The 15,981-nt window shown below is 44.4% G+C and overlaps 1 protein-coding gene across 1 annotated transcript; it reads right to left on the bottom strand.

Annotated features, from left to right (window-relative positions):
- Positions 1 to 251: 251 nt before the first annotated feature.
- On the bottom strand, positions 252 to 15,246 carry FOSL2 (FOS like 2, AP-1 transcription factor subunit). The gene is made up of 4 exons (XM_065401835.1): positions 15,148 to 15,246; positions 6,415 to 6,669; positions 2,163 to 2,270; positions 252 to 761 (listed from the first exon to the last, which is right to left on the bottom strand). Exons 1-4 carry the CDS (start codon positions 15,244 to 15,246, stop codon positions 252 to 254), a joined length of 972 nt encoding a protein of 323 aa, XP_065257907.1.
- Between the last annotated feature and the right edge of the window lie 735 nt (positions 15,247 to 15,981).

Raw genomic sequence — 15,981 nt, 5'->3', positions numbered from 1 at the left:
GGGGAGCTTCCCCTCTCCAGATGGACTGGGCGTGTCATTTCCACCATCACCATTTCTGCTTCCATGGAGTTTACATTTGTTCTTGTTCTTCCTGCTCCAGGAGGCTCCTGGAGCCACATTTCCCCTTCTCTTGCTCTTGCTGCCCTTGTGCTTGAACGCCCTTGTGCCTGTCTTTAATCTTGTGGAGGAGGTTTCCCCCCACAGTCCTGGGTGGCGATGTAACACACTGGCAAATGAGGGACACAGGGGGGTTACAATGCCAACAGAGTTGGAGAGTTCAAGGAATCTGAGGACTGGTCACCGCTGCTGCTACTTCTCCGGTGAGCTTTGGAGCACGACTCCGAAGGGGAGAGAGGAGACTCCTGATCCAGCACGCTGGGGTACGTGAAGACCAGGTTGGAGGTGCCAGGGGTGATGGCGGGCGTCGAGGTCACCACAATGGGAGTGTTGAGTGGCTCTTCCCCATAAAACCCCCCTGCAATGCTGATGGGCTTAATGACAGATCTCTGAGCTTTGTCAAGGCCCAAAGAGGAGGATGGGATCTCTTCTTCCACCGGCTCCTGCTTCACCACCACTGCTCCACTCACTCCAGTCCGGACTGTCTGGAGGCTGTGAGATGGTGGGGTGCGACGCTCCTCGGGGCTGATTTTGCACACAGGGCCATGAGCCACCAGCATGAACTCCAGCTTATCCTTCTCTTTCTGGAGTTCAGCGATCTCCTTCTGCAGCACCGATTTCTCTTCCTCCAGCTCCTCCGTTTCCTGCAGACCGAGGAGAAATAAATAAATATGACAGCCTACGCGAGGGGAGAGCGCGGTGGGCAAAGTCGGAGCCTTATCAGAATGTGCTAAGCACAGAGAGAAGCTGAGCAGATATGCTGCATACCCCTCTCAGAGAACATCTATGAGCAGTAAGAAACACAGCACCCCTTTGGGATCTACCACTTAGGCAGTACCAAACACACTCTTTCAGAGCCAGTCAAACAATGTACCCCTGGGACCTCAGAGACTGCTGGCACGCTCCACTGCAGCAAGGACCAGCAATGAATGGGTATTAGGGGAATCACAAGCAATGATGCATGGCGTCCAGGGTGCAGAAGTACAAGTTGTGAACGACAGAGAAAAGCCTACCTCTATTCCATTCTCAGAATGGCCCTTCCTCCACCACTGCTGTAGTGCCTGGGGCTAATCTGCCATTGCGTGTTAAGGGAAAGTTACCGCCGCTTCACCTGGCACATTTCAAACACTCAAAACTGCTTTAGGCATTTAGCCTAATGTAAAGGGGTTCCACTGGACTGAGTTTCCATTCCTGGTTCCATGCTCATCCCCAGCCCGCTGTTCCCTTTTGCTGTTATCCCAGCTACTTAGGCACCAGCAACTCTGTGAAGTGAAGAGACCCCTGTGGAAATTCCAGCTGGCTCCTAATCACTGCAGTAGGCAAATAGGTTCTGGAGCAGAACAAGTGATGTACTGGTCCTCATATGAAAGCCAAAGTATCTTAGGCACTTGTATGGCCCCCATTATTATTGTATCTGAGCACCTCACCATCTTTAATGTTTTTATCCTCATAACGCCCCTCTGAGGCAGGGTAGAGCTGTTATCCCATTTTACACCACTGGACCATCCTACCTTTCCAGGGGACTGTAGAAAGATCCTTCTGGAGTATACTGGGATTTGCACTAGGGGAAATGTCATTGGTTTAACCTATTCAATTACTGCAGCATGAATTAACACAAACAAATCATATCATGTAGAGGGAAAATCTATACTGATAATCAAGCACTGAAAAGAGGTGGGGTTTGGAGGGTGTGACAGTGAAACAACTATATATGCTTATAACTTGGGCAAACAACAAGAGAGTTGTGTGGGGAGGGGCACATGGGTGCAAGTGTAATACTCCCCACATAGATTATCAGTAGGCTTTGAACCCAGTATATTGAGCACCACAGCACATAACTCTACCACACGAGCTAAAAGTGACTTCACTAGCTGATAGCAGTAAGAAACAGTGATTTTTTAGCCTGACTTGAACCAGCCACTGAAAGGGAACGTGGTACAAACTTTGCAGTGTATGTGTCATCCACCAGCAGGAGGAGAGGCATGGTTTAGAGTGATCCAAGGGGTGTATAACCAGGAGGGGAGAGATGTGTGCAGAGTACATACCGCCTGGAGTTTCTCTGTTAGCTCTCGACGCCTGTTACGACACTTAGCAGCTGCCAGCTTGTTCCTCTCTCTCCGGATCCTTCGCTTCTCCTCTTCCTCAGGTGACAGCTGTAGGCACATACCAAAAAAACTCAAAACCAAGCCACAAGATCTGAGCAAATCCTTCCTTGCACTTTGTGAACAACAGTTCACCACAGAGCGAAAAGGGCCTGATTCTGCGAGGTGCTGCACACACTCAACTCCCAGGGAGGTCGCTGGAAGATGAAGGCGCTCAGCATCTCTCCTAGGATTGGCTCCATAATGAAGAGGGTCGAAGTAGAGAGGGGCGCAACAGGACTGTGCAAGAGGACAGTGAATCTGCAGCCAAGGCCGAGCAGACAGTGGGTGGCACATTAAGCAAAACCAGAGCAAGATGTTGTAAGCGCCTCTTTCTTGAAACAGAATATCTGCATCTTTCCACACAAGCACAGTCGTTAACCTGAAGATCAGGGACTAGATCCTCAGCGGGTGCAAATCAAAGTAGCTTTATTGAAGTCGATGGAGCTATGCTAATTTACACCAGCTGAGGATCTGGCCCCATATTTCCAAGCACCAGCCAAGATAACACACTGTACTTCCTGTATCTGCAGGCAACCATCCAGCAACATAAAAAGACCCCTGGGGCAGATTATGTTCTCTCAGAAGCCCATGGAGTGACACTGTTGTAAATCCAGAGTACTCAAGGGCAGCAGATGACCAGCAGTGTCCAGTCAAGTCAGGCTCAAAAAATCTAGGTTTTGGGACCTTTGCAAAAATCTTACAGTAACAGAAATGCTTCCATCGTTATAGATACCAGGCCAGCTCCTCAGCTGATGTAAACCCGCACACTGAATGAACCCCATGCTGCTACCTAGACTTACACCAGCTGAGGATGCTGGCCCATCATTTTTAAATACCAATGCAAACTAGATTTTTGTTTGGATTTGATCACTCCCATGCAGGGTTCACAACTAGAACATGAGAAGCAAAGAGTGACATTGAGCCAGATCCTCAGCTGGCGTGCACCGAGACAGCTCCACTGACTTCAGACTTGCTCTGCAGCTTTAAACCAGTAAGGATCAGTCCCACTGATTAGAAACAAAACTGAAACTGACTAATCTGGTGTTAACGTCCAGGTTGATCGAATGCAAAAAAGTAAACTGCCAACAAATAATGGAAGCATTTTAACTAAAAAAAACCAAACAAACAAAAAAACAACACTTTCAGTTTTAAAACCTCCAGGGCTGTGAACAAGCTAGTCATCGTTTTCAATATCTGTTCTTTTTTATGATTTTTTACTCTGCCTAACTTCGTTCTGGGTTTTTATTTATTTATATATTTTGCGGCAGTCATTCCCGTTCCAGGAAGTTCATTTTAATCTGCGTGTGTTCCCCCTCCCACCGATCCCATTGTGCTTTTGGTCTTTTATTAACTTTATACATTTCTGTGATTTTTATTTTGATTATACAGAATATAAATCCATGCGTGTGCAAAATGTACATGTATGTGTGTGCATACAATATATACAGTTTATATGGCCGCTGCTCAGCAGAGCCCTAAAGCACATGCTTAAATTGTCAGCTGACCTGGGGCCTATGGATGGGATTCTCAAAAGCACCAATGGGATTTAGGAGCACAAGTCCCACTGAAACACGTTTCCGACCAAAAAATTTTTCCCCAGTAACTTCAGTTCTGTTTAATGATCTGGCTCAGGTTGCCACTTTAACAAGTCCCATGAATAACCACGACTGGTGACAACTCAGGCCCTGAGCTGGCACAGAATATTTTCATGTGTAACATTAACTGGGGCCTAAAAATAGAAACAGACCTTGGTGTTTTTAAAGGAGGCCAGTTCTGCATTGTTTGTACCCCTTTTGTATTAATTCTGCGTGAATATGCTAGTAGATGGGTTTGCCGGCAGAAACATTAACCAAAACAGCCTATTTTCAGCAAATACGGAATATTCTCAGAAAATGAATTCTGAATTTGATTCATGTACCCCCACAGCAGAAATCTGATCCTAGGAGTCCCATTCAGCCCACCAGGTACCGAACACGGCATACGTCTAATCAGCACAGCTTGAATCTGAAGGACCCACAATGAATCGCTCACAAACAAGCCACAGGCCAGGAATTCCTGGCAGGCATTCTTCAGGAAATAAAGTCAAACAACAATCAAATAGGAGGATATCGGGAGCTCTTCACGGCCAATTTGTGAACGCAGAGGTAATGTTTGTCATATAAATTATTTGTTGCTAATTATTTCTCTAGTTCTAGTGCCAGCTTTCCTCCACTTTAGACAACAGAGCATTGGACCCAGTGAAAGTGAGGGCAAGCCACCCTCGTGCAGGGGGCCAGCACAAGACCTATGCACCTCTTTACTCCTAACGGAGGATTGGGCTCTTCTTGAGCAAACATATGCTTATAAAAATAGGGCTTAAAAATGGAACTGTGTTAGCTCTCTGCACCAAGGGGATTTTCATTCACTATGGAGCAATGTTAACCCCTTGCCTGCCTTTGAAATCTCATAAAAACAGACAGGCTAAAATAGTCAGACTGAAAATCAAAACGGACGATGGGGAAGTAAAAGTAGGGCTTATTGTTTTATTAAAAACAGACCTTGTGCAATACCCATCTAATCTGCTGGCCAGACGCAGCGTCCCATTGCGTTTCTCTGCAAAGGCCTGCATAAGTGCAGCTTCAGAGTAACACAGGGCGATCCAGATTATTTAAAGTTTCTTTAGAAGTGAATTTTGCACTAATGGCAGGCACTGGTTTGACTGCCCTGGAGGCTGCAGTCTGCTATTAATCCACATAACAGGTACAGTGTGAACAGTGGCAGTCCAAGCTTGCCCACACCAGCCATGCTAATGTCCCTCTCAGCAGCAAAACCCTGGACAAACCGAGCTCAGTTTACAAGATCATTCAGTCCTTGCTCAGACTGCCACCAAGGGATCGGACATTGTTCGGTTTGCGATGTGGACACCTACCCACTAGGAAATACACTTAGATCTCCAGCCGCCGCCTACACAGACGGCTCTTTTTAATAAGCATATGTTTGCGCCGTAAAAGCCTCCCACGGCCCAGTTCTGGTTAGTTTCATGCTCATTCCAGCACACAACACTGGAATCAGAGTGGGACCAGCTAGTTGGGGCACACACTGGAAGAGGAAGGAATTGGCCCAGAGGAGAAGGGATGGCGTGGCACTCCAGCAGGGTCAGCCCTCCCTCCTCCAATCCCCTGGTTTTTTTTTTTTTGTTTTTTTTTTTTTTAAAAGCAGATTGTGTAAAACTCAGCTGTTCCGAGGTTTTCTCCTGTTTGAGGCCCCAGCCAAATAAACTCAAACTGAAACCCAGTCTAGACTACAGAGTTTCACCTGGTTTTGATGTGAAGCCACAGATTGGCCCAGACTTGTGAAGCCTTTGAGGGAGCTTGGCTGAATTACAACTTGTAATGATGTCACAGCAATAAAATTACCTCCTTTCGTGCGATATCCTGAGGGACCTGAAAGGCCTTTATAAAGCAAGGGCCAGCCCCGGATGGCAGGATGGAAAGGAGTGTGATCAGAGTGTGCTGTGCTCCGGAAATCTGGAGCTGATTGAACAGTCCTTAAGGGTCACTGTAACCACTCTAACTGGCACTCCTAGAACGGAGGGAGTGGCTGAAAGCCACCTATCTCCCCATCTCTCTCACACACACACACACAGGATGCTAAGCAGTGTTCAGGCACACCTGAGGATCTGGCCCTAGGAATTAATTCACCTACCACCAAAATGCAGCCACCCCGAAGGGGAAACCTGGCAGCTATTTAACAAAGCACCATAACACCACATATCAAATTGAGGACAGGAAGTGAAGAATATGTTACCCATTGACAAATGCAAGGAGGGGGGAATTTTAGGGAGACAAAACAATTAGCCAAATAGAATTTAGTCAGCCATAGAGGAATTAAAACCCTCTTACTCTTGCAAAAGGTGCCATGGGATCCTTGTAAAGCCACAAGTTGTCAGGGCCTTGGGTTTTTAGGCATCACCCAAAAGAAAGCCCTTCCAGCAACACAATACCAAGCTGGGATGGGTATCAGTCAGTTTCAGACAAGAGCACCACCTACCGAATACCAGCCCTATTACTTGCAGCACCTAAGGTTGCCTTGCAGTTGCCCATTCAAACACCAGCTATACCCAAACCTGCTTAGCTTGCAAGTTAGGATGAGGCATTCTATCCACCATGGTTACCTGCTCATCTCTTCTCCTCCTGCCCACTGTGGTCCCAATAGTTTTAATGACACCAGGTCTCTGAAGGGCTGTATGTCCACCAACTGAAGACAGGCTGGGCAGAGGATGGCTGTAGGGATGTGAGCGAGAGTAGGGACTCGACATGGAGGTGATCACGGTGGGCTGGACCATCCACTGCAGGTCTTGGCTGGTCGTTATGGCATTAATGGTGGGGATAAAAGCACTGCCTGATCCTGGCATATCTATCCGGAATTTCTAGAAGGAGACAAAAAAAGGGAGAGAGAAATCAGTACATGCACAATATTGATATCTAAGCAGAAACAAGTGGAGAAGGAGATTCACTGGGAGAATCTAAGTAGGTACCAGAACCAGGACTCAGTGACCCATCGATATACAGATGGCATGGAGGGCTGCGCCTTTCCACAAGCAGACAACATGGTGTGGCAACCAGCAGAACAGGCTTTAGCATCTGGCACTTGCCCCACACATGCCATTTAGTTTGCATGCAGAATAGCCTGTGTTTGCACTTGTTCCTGAGGAGTGGATGGGGCGGAGAGCACCTGCATAGACAGCACACGCCCCGTGCACCTTCTGGTACTTGAACAAAAACTAAAAGCCTCACAGTGGGAGCCTATCATGTTGAAGGATCTATGCTGTTCTGATGTGTGAAGTGAAGGGCCTTTTCGCTTGTCACAATGATTATTTGTACCTCTTGATGCCATTCCGCTCTGGTGCAGTTTGGTTTTACTTCGCTCCTGAATGAGACTCACTGCCAAGCAATCTCTTCTTCCCCATCCCCAATCCCAAAGCAACTCCTTCCCTCTCCCCTCCAATCCCACTCCTGCCAAACGTCTCCTCTCTTTCCCATAATACACTTCCCCTCCCTGCAAACAGCGCAAAGCATGTTGTATAGAGCATTCACCCCACACAGCAAGTCATGGCCAAGTCTAAAAGGGGAATTGAGGAGTTTCTAGAAAAATACTTCTCCATCAATCCAGAAAAAAAGGAAGAGAACTTCAGCCATAAACACCAGCACCAAGTACAGTTTAGTGGAACCTTTTTACAGGGGATCTGTTCTGCCCATATAACACGGGAGCTTTGGCCAGAGGATATGGCTCTATGAATGGAAAGTTTGTATAGAGAATTGCAGTGGTAACAGAGACACATCACAACAATTCAGGGCTTTCATTATGTGGAACCATGCTCACCACATACAGGTTCTAGGGTATAATGTGAAAAGTCCAGCTCTGGGACGGTTATGTGCATGTATACATATTTTAAATGCAGCCTATAAAATGTGTTTCAGGATTCAGATTGGACAAGTTCCTTGCAGCTCGTCATTGTCTAGACAAAACAAGGCAGCAATAAAACCAAGACAATAGGTAATGATCTCTTCCATAAAACTTGTACACCTGGTTTCAGTCAGACTTAAGTAAATCCACCTGGATAATATGCTGGCACTAAACAACTAGGAAAACAATGATGTGTCCAGGACGGGGACACAAGAGAGAAAGAATGCTTTTGTCTAGGAAGAGATCCTTTCAGGAGACACTCAAAGGTGAGATTAGGTTTTAAAGACATGTCTTGCACCAACATTCTGAACTTTGAATACAGAAGTGACAATAGACTTTTAGGACCAGAAGTGAGAACTATCAGCTAACAGTTTGTGGCCCTTGAAATGATCTTGTGCAAATGCATATCCTTAGGTCAATAAAATGGTATCATAGGAGTCAAAACTGGAGGGACGGGAAATCACCACCACCATGACCCCGATTCAGGAGAGTACTTAAGCATTAAGGATGATCTTGAAGTTAAGCATGTGCTTAAGAGTTTTCCTAACTCAAGGCCTATAAAAATAATTTTCCAGATTTTTACAGGACCAGAACTTTAGCCATTGGACTTTGTGTGTGTAACACTGGCCAAAATTCCCGATGACATCAACGCAACCAGAATTGGGCCCAAAAGAGCCACTTAAAACACAGAAAAATTCTAATTTAAAGCATCAGACAGCCCCAAACTAAGGGGGAAAGTTAGGAGAAGAAATGAGTGAATAAGCTAAGGGAGGGAATGTAAAAATGAACCTGTCCCCTGATATCAAACCTTCAGCAAAAGCCCCACCAAAACCTTGGGTCCTGAATCTAACAAGGACTGGATGTACTCAAAACCTCACAAGAAAGGCCATTTTCCTGAGATCTCCTGACTAATTTGGTAGACCCAAGAGGTCTGAAGAAGCTGCAAACTTCTGTACTGCTTCTTCATCACTCCTATAAAGGAGTTTGCTGAAAATAGCTATATTTCCCACTCTTCCCCCAGTTCTCCAACAAGGTAAGCTATGCTTGTATTACAGGACAGGATGTCTTCATGTCACCACATTATATAGCGTAACTAGTGCTGGGATGAGATAGAGGAAAAATTACCAGGACATTAAGGTCATAAAGAGGAAGCATGAGCTAGTTTAGCAGTTAAAGAACAGCTGTGAGAGTTAGGAACTCTGGGTTCCACTTCAAACTCTGCTACTGATTTCCGGTGTGATCTTCGCTTTTCTGTGCTACAGTTCCCCCTCCCTTTAAAGTGGGGAATAATTATTCTTACTGTCTTCACCTGGGTATTGTGAGGCCAAATTAACAATTGCAAAATGTGTTAACAGTCCTGTATGGAAAGTACTATAGATGTGCAAAATTATCATTCAGGAGAGTTTATTGCAAACCTAAGGGTAATGATCCTTACAGTGACATACATCCTGACCTTCAACTCCTCATAACCAGGAAGGAGTTCACATCTGACATGTCATAAAAAATTATAATAATCACCAAATTATCTGGATGAAGGGTCAGATACTAACTTCTCCCAATCCATTAGGAGATCAGGCCCTATGTCAATGGAAAGGTCACTGCCCTTAGATTTGCAATCACATGGATCCAGTTCTTCTCAACACATCTATTCCTGGCAGTGGTAACAGTGCCAAACACAACCAGTTCAGGGGGCCAGTAACAAGAGAAAGGCATCTATACAGGGTTAAGGCAGGGTTCTGTCTTGTAGATGGAGCTTTAACTGCATCCCTGGATTGTGCTAAAGCCTTGGACCATCCATCTGTAAACCCAGGGAATTAGCCTTTGTGCCCAGACAAAATTGTCTATGACAGGCTTAGAGGGAGAAAGAAACACCTCTAGTTTCTGCCGGAACATGTGTCCTCCTTTTCACTAGCCTCCTTTCTAATCCCTTAAAATGGCTTTAGAAAATTTCTGCTGAGACAGGCAACTCCGAAAGGTGTCAGTAAAAATCCTCCGTTATTATTCTCCTTTCGCCATCTAACTAATTACAGGATGTGTCACTATCACAAGACTGTCTTAAAAGACGCTCCACTCTGACTCACGTTGGGTCTCTAAGCCAAACGCACAATTACCTACTCCATGTAAACGTGGTCATCTCCACATTCTGATTGGCGCTCGAGGGGCCATGATTCCCATGGTGGCAACTCTCTCCTTCCCATCTCGATCAACTCACCTGCTTTACAAATCAGACACTTCACTGCCATTCACTTTCCCTTACAAAAATGCTAGTAGCCCCAAGCCCTTTGCCACTGGAATGCCACAGTGGTTACCTACGAGGCGCCTAATATTCTTTCAGGTCTAATCCACTGTGATACCATAGTTTTCAGTGGCAGGCTCTGACCCCCCTCCACCTCCTTTTGAAGTCCATCGGGTGCCAATTTCTTCCCCTCGCCTAGCAGGCCTGCATAATCTTGCCCTCACCTGTATCTCAGCTCATTCCCCTTAGTCCTTCCACTGCTCTTCCCAGCTCTAACTATTTCTCCTTTCCCCACAAACCTTCCATCATGTTGGCCCTTATTCCTGGAACACTCTCCCTACCCGCATCCACCAAGTCCCCCCTCCCTTAGCCCCCCTTCCTTCAAATCTCACTTTATAGCCTCCAGCATTCATCTCATCAGCAGTAATCCCCACACCCACCCTCTCCTGATTGGTTGTTGTATGTTTTATTTAGATTTCAGAAACATAGACACCAAAGGGATGGAGATTCATGGCACTATATACAACGTTTAGCAATAGTAAAATGGTAATGCTGCACACTTTAAATCCCCACACCCCACTCCGGAACGTACAACCACTGCAATACCACAGAGCCATCGCCCTAGCACGGCCCCAAGCAACATGCAGATCAAGATACCATCACATTCCCTGGTAAAAGACAAACGTTCCTCTAGCTTTCCCACTGTTTCACTACAAAAGGGCTGAGGTCTGTTTCCATTATAATCTAAAACATGGGACTGGGTAATGGCCTCCAATGCTCCATCTCCCAGGGACATTCCAAAGATAATGAATAAAATCTTGCCACAAAATGCAGAGGGATGGGCTAGATCAGTGGGTCACAAAGACCTGTATATATACCAGCAACCGTGCAATATTTCAAGCTGATGGGACTGCACTTTCCTTTCCTCATCTTAATGGGGAGCTTCCATGCTGTTCCAAGTGAGTCACTGCTGCCCATGAACCCAAGAAAGGTTGATCCCCTCCAACCCCAATGATCCTATAACAAATTAACAGCCCAATATTGCAAGCTTTTCTCCTGCAAGTAGTTTCCTTGCAGGTCAGGCACTGCAGTGGGATAATACGTAGGAGGAAATCTTCCAGTCTGAAAGAGCAAATATATTATCCTCATTAAATTCTACGTTCGCCACATGGCAAATTTGTTATTAGGAATAGAATATTTTACATAACATTACAAAACGTCCCAGTGCTGCACCGTAAGGATAGAACAGTTACAAGACATCAAAGTTTTGGCTCAGAAAGACGATTTCCACTGAAACATGTGACTGATGTAGCCTTTCTTGCTTCTGAAGAAGAAAGATTCAAAAGAAAACTTTGCAAGTTGTGTATTTTATGTGGTAATAAAACTGCTGATTTCCACAGTACAGAATCAGTGGAACAGACCAATTCCTAAAACAGAGGTGAGGCTTCTGTTTGATCCTAATCTACAAAATCTGCAAGGATCAAAGGGAAAGAAGACACTCGAGCATCTTGAGAAGTCTCCCAGATTTTTAAAGAAAACACTTCTGTACTTATTAAGCCAGTATCCTGATCTAAGACCTATTAAGATAGTAACCTTAGAAACTATATTCTGGCAGCCATATCAAACGCACACACACACGCACTCTCTCTCTCTAGCAGTTTGAAAGAAAAATAACAAGGGGAAAAAAATAAAACTAGCTCATTTCATTTAGACTTCATTAACTCACACATTCAACACAGCCAATCAATGTGTCACAGCCTCTGCAAAATTCACTTGATCTGAATTTGAAACATACAAAACAAAAACAAAAACCAAGAGCTCCAAGCTATCCAAGCATGTTTAATTTCTCAATTCCCTCCCCCTCCCCCCTTTTCTCCTCCCTCCTTCTCACATTTACTGAAAAGGAGTGAATAATCTGATTCCAAACTACAATCCCTGGAAGCATTCCTACTGGGATTATCCTACAGAGGGCACCAACGAGGTATATTTGGAGTGAGCTGGGAAACTTTTGAGTCATTTCTGGTAAAAGTTCTTTGATGTGAGGAATGTCACAGGCTGGTACTGTTGGCAAAGCTTAACATAGGGCGATATTTTTAAAAAATGATCCTATGACTTCTTGATGCGTCTCCCACTCTTCCAGTTAATTTGTACAAATTATGCAAGAAATAATAATAATTGGGGGGGGGGGGGAGTAGGAGGGGAGATGAAGCAACCCTGGTGGGAAAAAAAGAGGGAGAGAGAAAGAAGAGAGTGAGAGAGAAGGCCAGCTGATGTAAACAAGTTATGAAATAACCTAGGTTTGTGTAACTGGCCCGATTGCGTAATGCTTTCCACAGAAGCCATGGATTTAGTTTATGCAGGCACATAAGCCTTTTTGAAGTGTTTTCCTAGGAAAACTAAAAGGAAAAAGGCCCATTAAAAAAAAAAAAAGCCAGCCTTTAAGTTCATGTAGTCACGCAACTTCAACAGGAAATATCTTCCATTCTTCTAGTTCCAATATTATTCAAGACCAGAAGCTTACAACAAGAAAAGTTATCTCAAAAATGTAACTAGATCCCATGAGCTCTGTAAGAGCTTGCATTCTGAGGGTCAAGAGACCAGGAAAACTGAACAGTAAATACCAACAAGCAGCAATCAGTGAGCTGAGGAATGTCTGAATACCAGAAGAAAGCAAAAATATCACTCCCTAGGTACGTAGAAAGCCTGGCTGATACAAAAAACACATTCCATCCTCACAGACAGACACTATTAAAAGGGCGGGGGGGGGGGGAGGCGCACTCTACTGAAATTATTTAAACACCTTCCAAATCAAATAAAGTCTACTTTAAAAGATTCCGTATATTTTAACTCCCTTGCAATAAAGGACCTTGAGACTGAGTATCACAGGACCTATTAAAGTAATAGCATATACATGTCAAGGAAGTAATGCTGTTTTGGTTCAGCTCACAAAACAGCTTGTCTACTTGGGAGAAGATGGTGGGGGAGGGAAGAGCGTCTAACTAAAAACAAGACAGGAGAGAGCTTCACAGATTTTATTATTTTTTAGTAAATTACCTTGAGAATTCCTTGGCATGAAAGGCAGATGTAAACTATTATTGCTGAAAGGTACCAAAATAAAGTAAGATTTCCATACTATTATTAATTGTAAAATCTATGTGCATATTACACCAGGCTGTGAATTAGCCAACACTTGCTTTCTGCTTAGCCAATGATTATCCTCTTCCTATGGGTGGATGGATTTTTTTTAAACCATTCTTTCTTCCTTTCAGTGTTTTTACACTAAAAAAAGGGATAACTAATTCAATGAGGTAGGGGGAAAGCTCCAAATAGAACTGTGACCCAAAGACCATGTAATGTTCTTCCAAATTTTCATTTTATTATTATTACTATTATTTTTAAGAGTCTGAGCCCCTTGATTGTATTTGCCTACCTATAGGAATTGGAGCTAGATACCAGGTTTGTGTTCAGTGATACAATCTGAGTTATCTGAGCAGAAAACAGAAAGTCTTCTTTTTCAGGAAAGTTTGTGAAGCAGAGGAGCGAGGAGCACCCCTTCTTCGAGCATTCCCACCTTAGTCTTAAAACTATTGGTCTACTTAGAAATTCATCTCTTATCTACAGGCTTTGGGAGCAATCTGAAAGCAGACTGATGAGATTAAGGTGTGATACTCTTGTGTAAAGATCAAGAACCCACCTCTACACTTTTTACTCAGGCAAGCTGCCTAGGGATGTCAGGAGCAGACCCTATTTCCTGGTGTCCTGTCTCCCATCAAGATTCTGAAATGTCACCGATAATAGATGGCTTTTTGAAACACAAATGTAAACAGTAGTCACTAGCACCATTTCATTTGGGTTGAATGTTTGGTTGAATTCCTACAGAACTGGCAGTATTTCAGGTTACATCGCATTCCCTTGACTTTCCAAGGATAAATAAAAAAGTCAGGGATTCTGACTTCGAAGTCTTCAGTGCCTGTTTGATGACATCTGCCATGTCTGTAGGTATGCTCAGCTAGCACATGGGATAAGTATAGAAAAGAACACTATTTTAGTGGATAGCAGAGTAAGAGTTGATATTTTTGGCACTGTGAACCATTTCATATAAGAAGTAGTAATGCAAATTCATTGCATACACTCAAATATGCACATAAGGTGCAGAGCAGCAGTCATACAGTATATGCACAACATCCTGCATGTATTTATATATAAACACATACACATTTCCATACACAGAGACAAATTGGTTGAAAGTCATTTTAATACACTCTTTTTTTTGTAATTACTCCCACTAGGAAATCCATCAGGAATACACACACACACACACACACAGCCTCCAATTCCCAAACTGGCATAAAACGAAAGTATATGCGTTACAGTCTCCCTCTCTCCCTCTCTCACACACACACGTTGATTCTTTCAGCCCAAATTAACTCCAGCAGAGGACAGCAGAACCCAGGATGAGTGACTGACCCAGTAATGTCGCGGCGGCGGCAGCACTAGGGTGTGTGTTTTCAGCACAGACCCCGCTGACAGCAACTGGATCGCTTGAGACGGTAGTTTCAGGAGGAAATATAAAGCAACATTTAAACACACAAACACACACACACTCTAGACACTTAGCTGCACTGGCGATTAAACGTTGCTTTTCTCTCCTGACCTGGCGTCCTGTAAATCGGTAGATTAGATTCCTCATTACTTACACTCACACAAAAACGCCCAAACTCTTGCAAAGACAGAAGTTGTTTCCCCCTCCTTTTAAGGCGTGGACTCGAAATGGACTCGGAGTGCCAAAGGATAGGCAGCACCTATTATTCCCCTAATCTCCAACTAGGGAGAGGTCTGATAAAGGCGCTCAGAAAGTGGACTGGGTGTGGCAAGTGAACTTTACTATTTGGTTAAGCAGATTTTTTTTTAAGTATCTTACAGGAAAATGGCCCACAAAAGCACAATATAACAAGGATATTACATACACACAGATGTTATACACAGCCACACTATATTATTTAATCCTGTCTGAAGCGGAGACCTGGTCTCAAAGTAAAACTCTTGGTGTGCAAAGTGGAAGACAGAACTGTGTTACCTACTGTCCTTGGGTGCCACAGCAGAGGGTGCTCAGATAATCAGAAATAAAGATGCATTGGGGGGAGGGGGAGAAGAGAAGCTTTGATCATGTCAGTTGCATGGCAAGGTACCTGTGACCGCCCCTACCTGTTGTGCTGTGCCGCTGGAGTAAGTCTCTGGGTGGCCTGGAGAGCCGCTGCTGCCCCTGGAGGAGGTATCAAAGTTCCCGGGATAGTCCTGGTACATGATCCGAGGTAGAAGCCGGAGAGAAACACAATGTTTTTTTCCTTCACACACACGCTCTATTTCTCCGCCTCTCTCGCCTGATTTTTATTTTCAGCCTTCCAACTGCACTCCGTAAAGATTTGTGGGTTTTTTTAAATAAAGAGTTAAGAATAAAGCCCTTTCCTCAACTTTTTCCTCCACTCAAGACTGGGGGGAAATAATATTCCCCACCTCACAAAATAGAGCCACTCTCTCTAGTCCCAGAGGTCTTTGGTGCACTCAGAAAAAAATGTGGATTTAAAATTTGCCGCAAAAAGAAGTGTAAATTAGACGTCTCTCTTTGTTTTAGAGTTTCTTTCTGTCTTAAAATCTGTTACATTTGCTCCGAAGAGAAAGGGGAGGAAAAAGAGACCTAAACACACACACTTAAAACGCGCGTGTCTATTGCCCTCCTTCAGACTTCCTGTGAATATTTGTTCTGGTTTCAACGCTTATCTGGCTCTGTAGTTTTCAATCAAGAGGCTCTTTGCCTCCTATTTAATTAAATCCTTTATAAAAGTGCCAGTTCCCTGCTCTTACTAGACTGGATGACTCAGTCCAGGACTTTAGCCTCTTGATTTCTTTTTAAACTCCCTGAATTGTTGATCTTTACACTTGCTGCCTGCCCGTCTCTGCTCCCGTGTGAGTCTCTCTCTTCTCCCCCCTTGTCGCCTGCCCCCCTTTCTGTCTGAGAGTCTCTCTAGTATCTTGTTCTCT

The sequence above is a fragment of the Emys orbicularis genome, chromosome 3, assembly GCF_028017835.1.
Source record: "Emys orbicularis isolate rEmyOrb1 chromosome 3, rEmyOrb1.hap1, whole genome shotgun sequence".
Lineage (NCBI taxonomy): Eukaryota > Metazoa > Chordata > Testudines > Emydidae > Emys > Emys orbicularis.
This window is presented reverse-complemented; position numbering and strand designations above follow the sequence as displayed.

Bases quoted from the DNA above. Each gene is read 5' to 3' on its own strand.
- FOSL2 (XM_065401835.1), bottom strand. From the start codon at position 15,246: ATGTACCAGGACTATCCCGGGAACTTTGATACCTCCTCCAGGGGCAGC. The intron at 6,670-15,147 runs GTAGGGGCGGTC...GTCTCCTTCTAG, and splicing joins CCAGCGGCACAGCACAACAG to AAATTCCGGATAGATATGCC. The intron at 762-2,162 runs GTATGTACTCTG...CTCGGTCTGCAG, and splicing joins TAACAGAGAAACTCCAGGCG to GAAACGGAGGAGCTGGAGGA.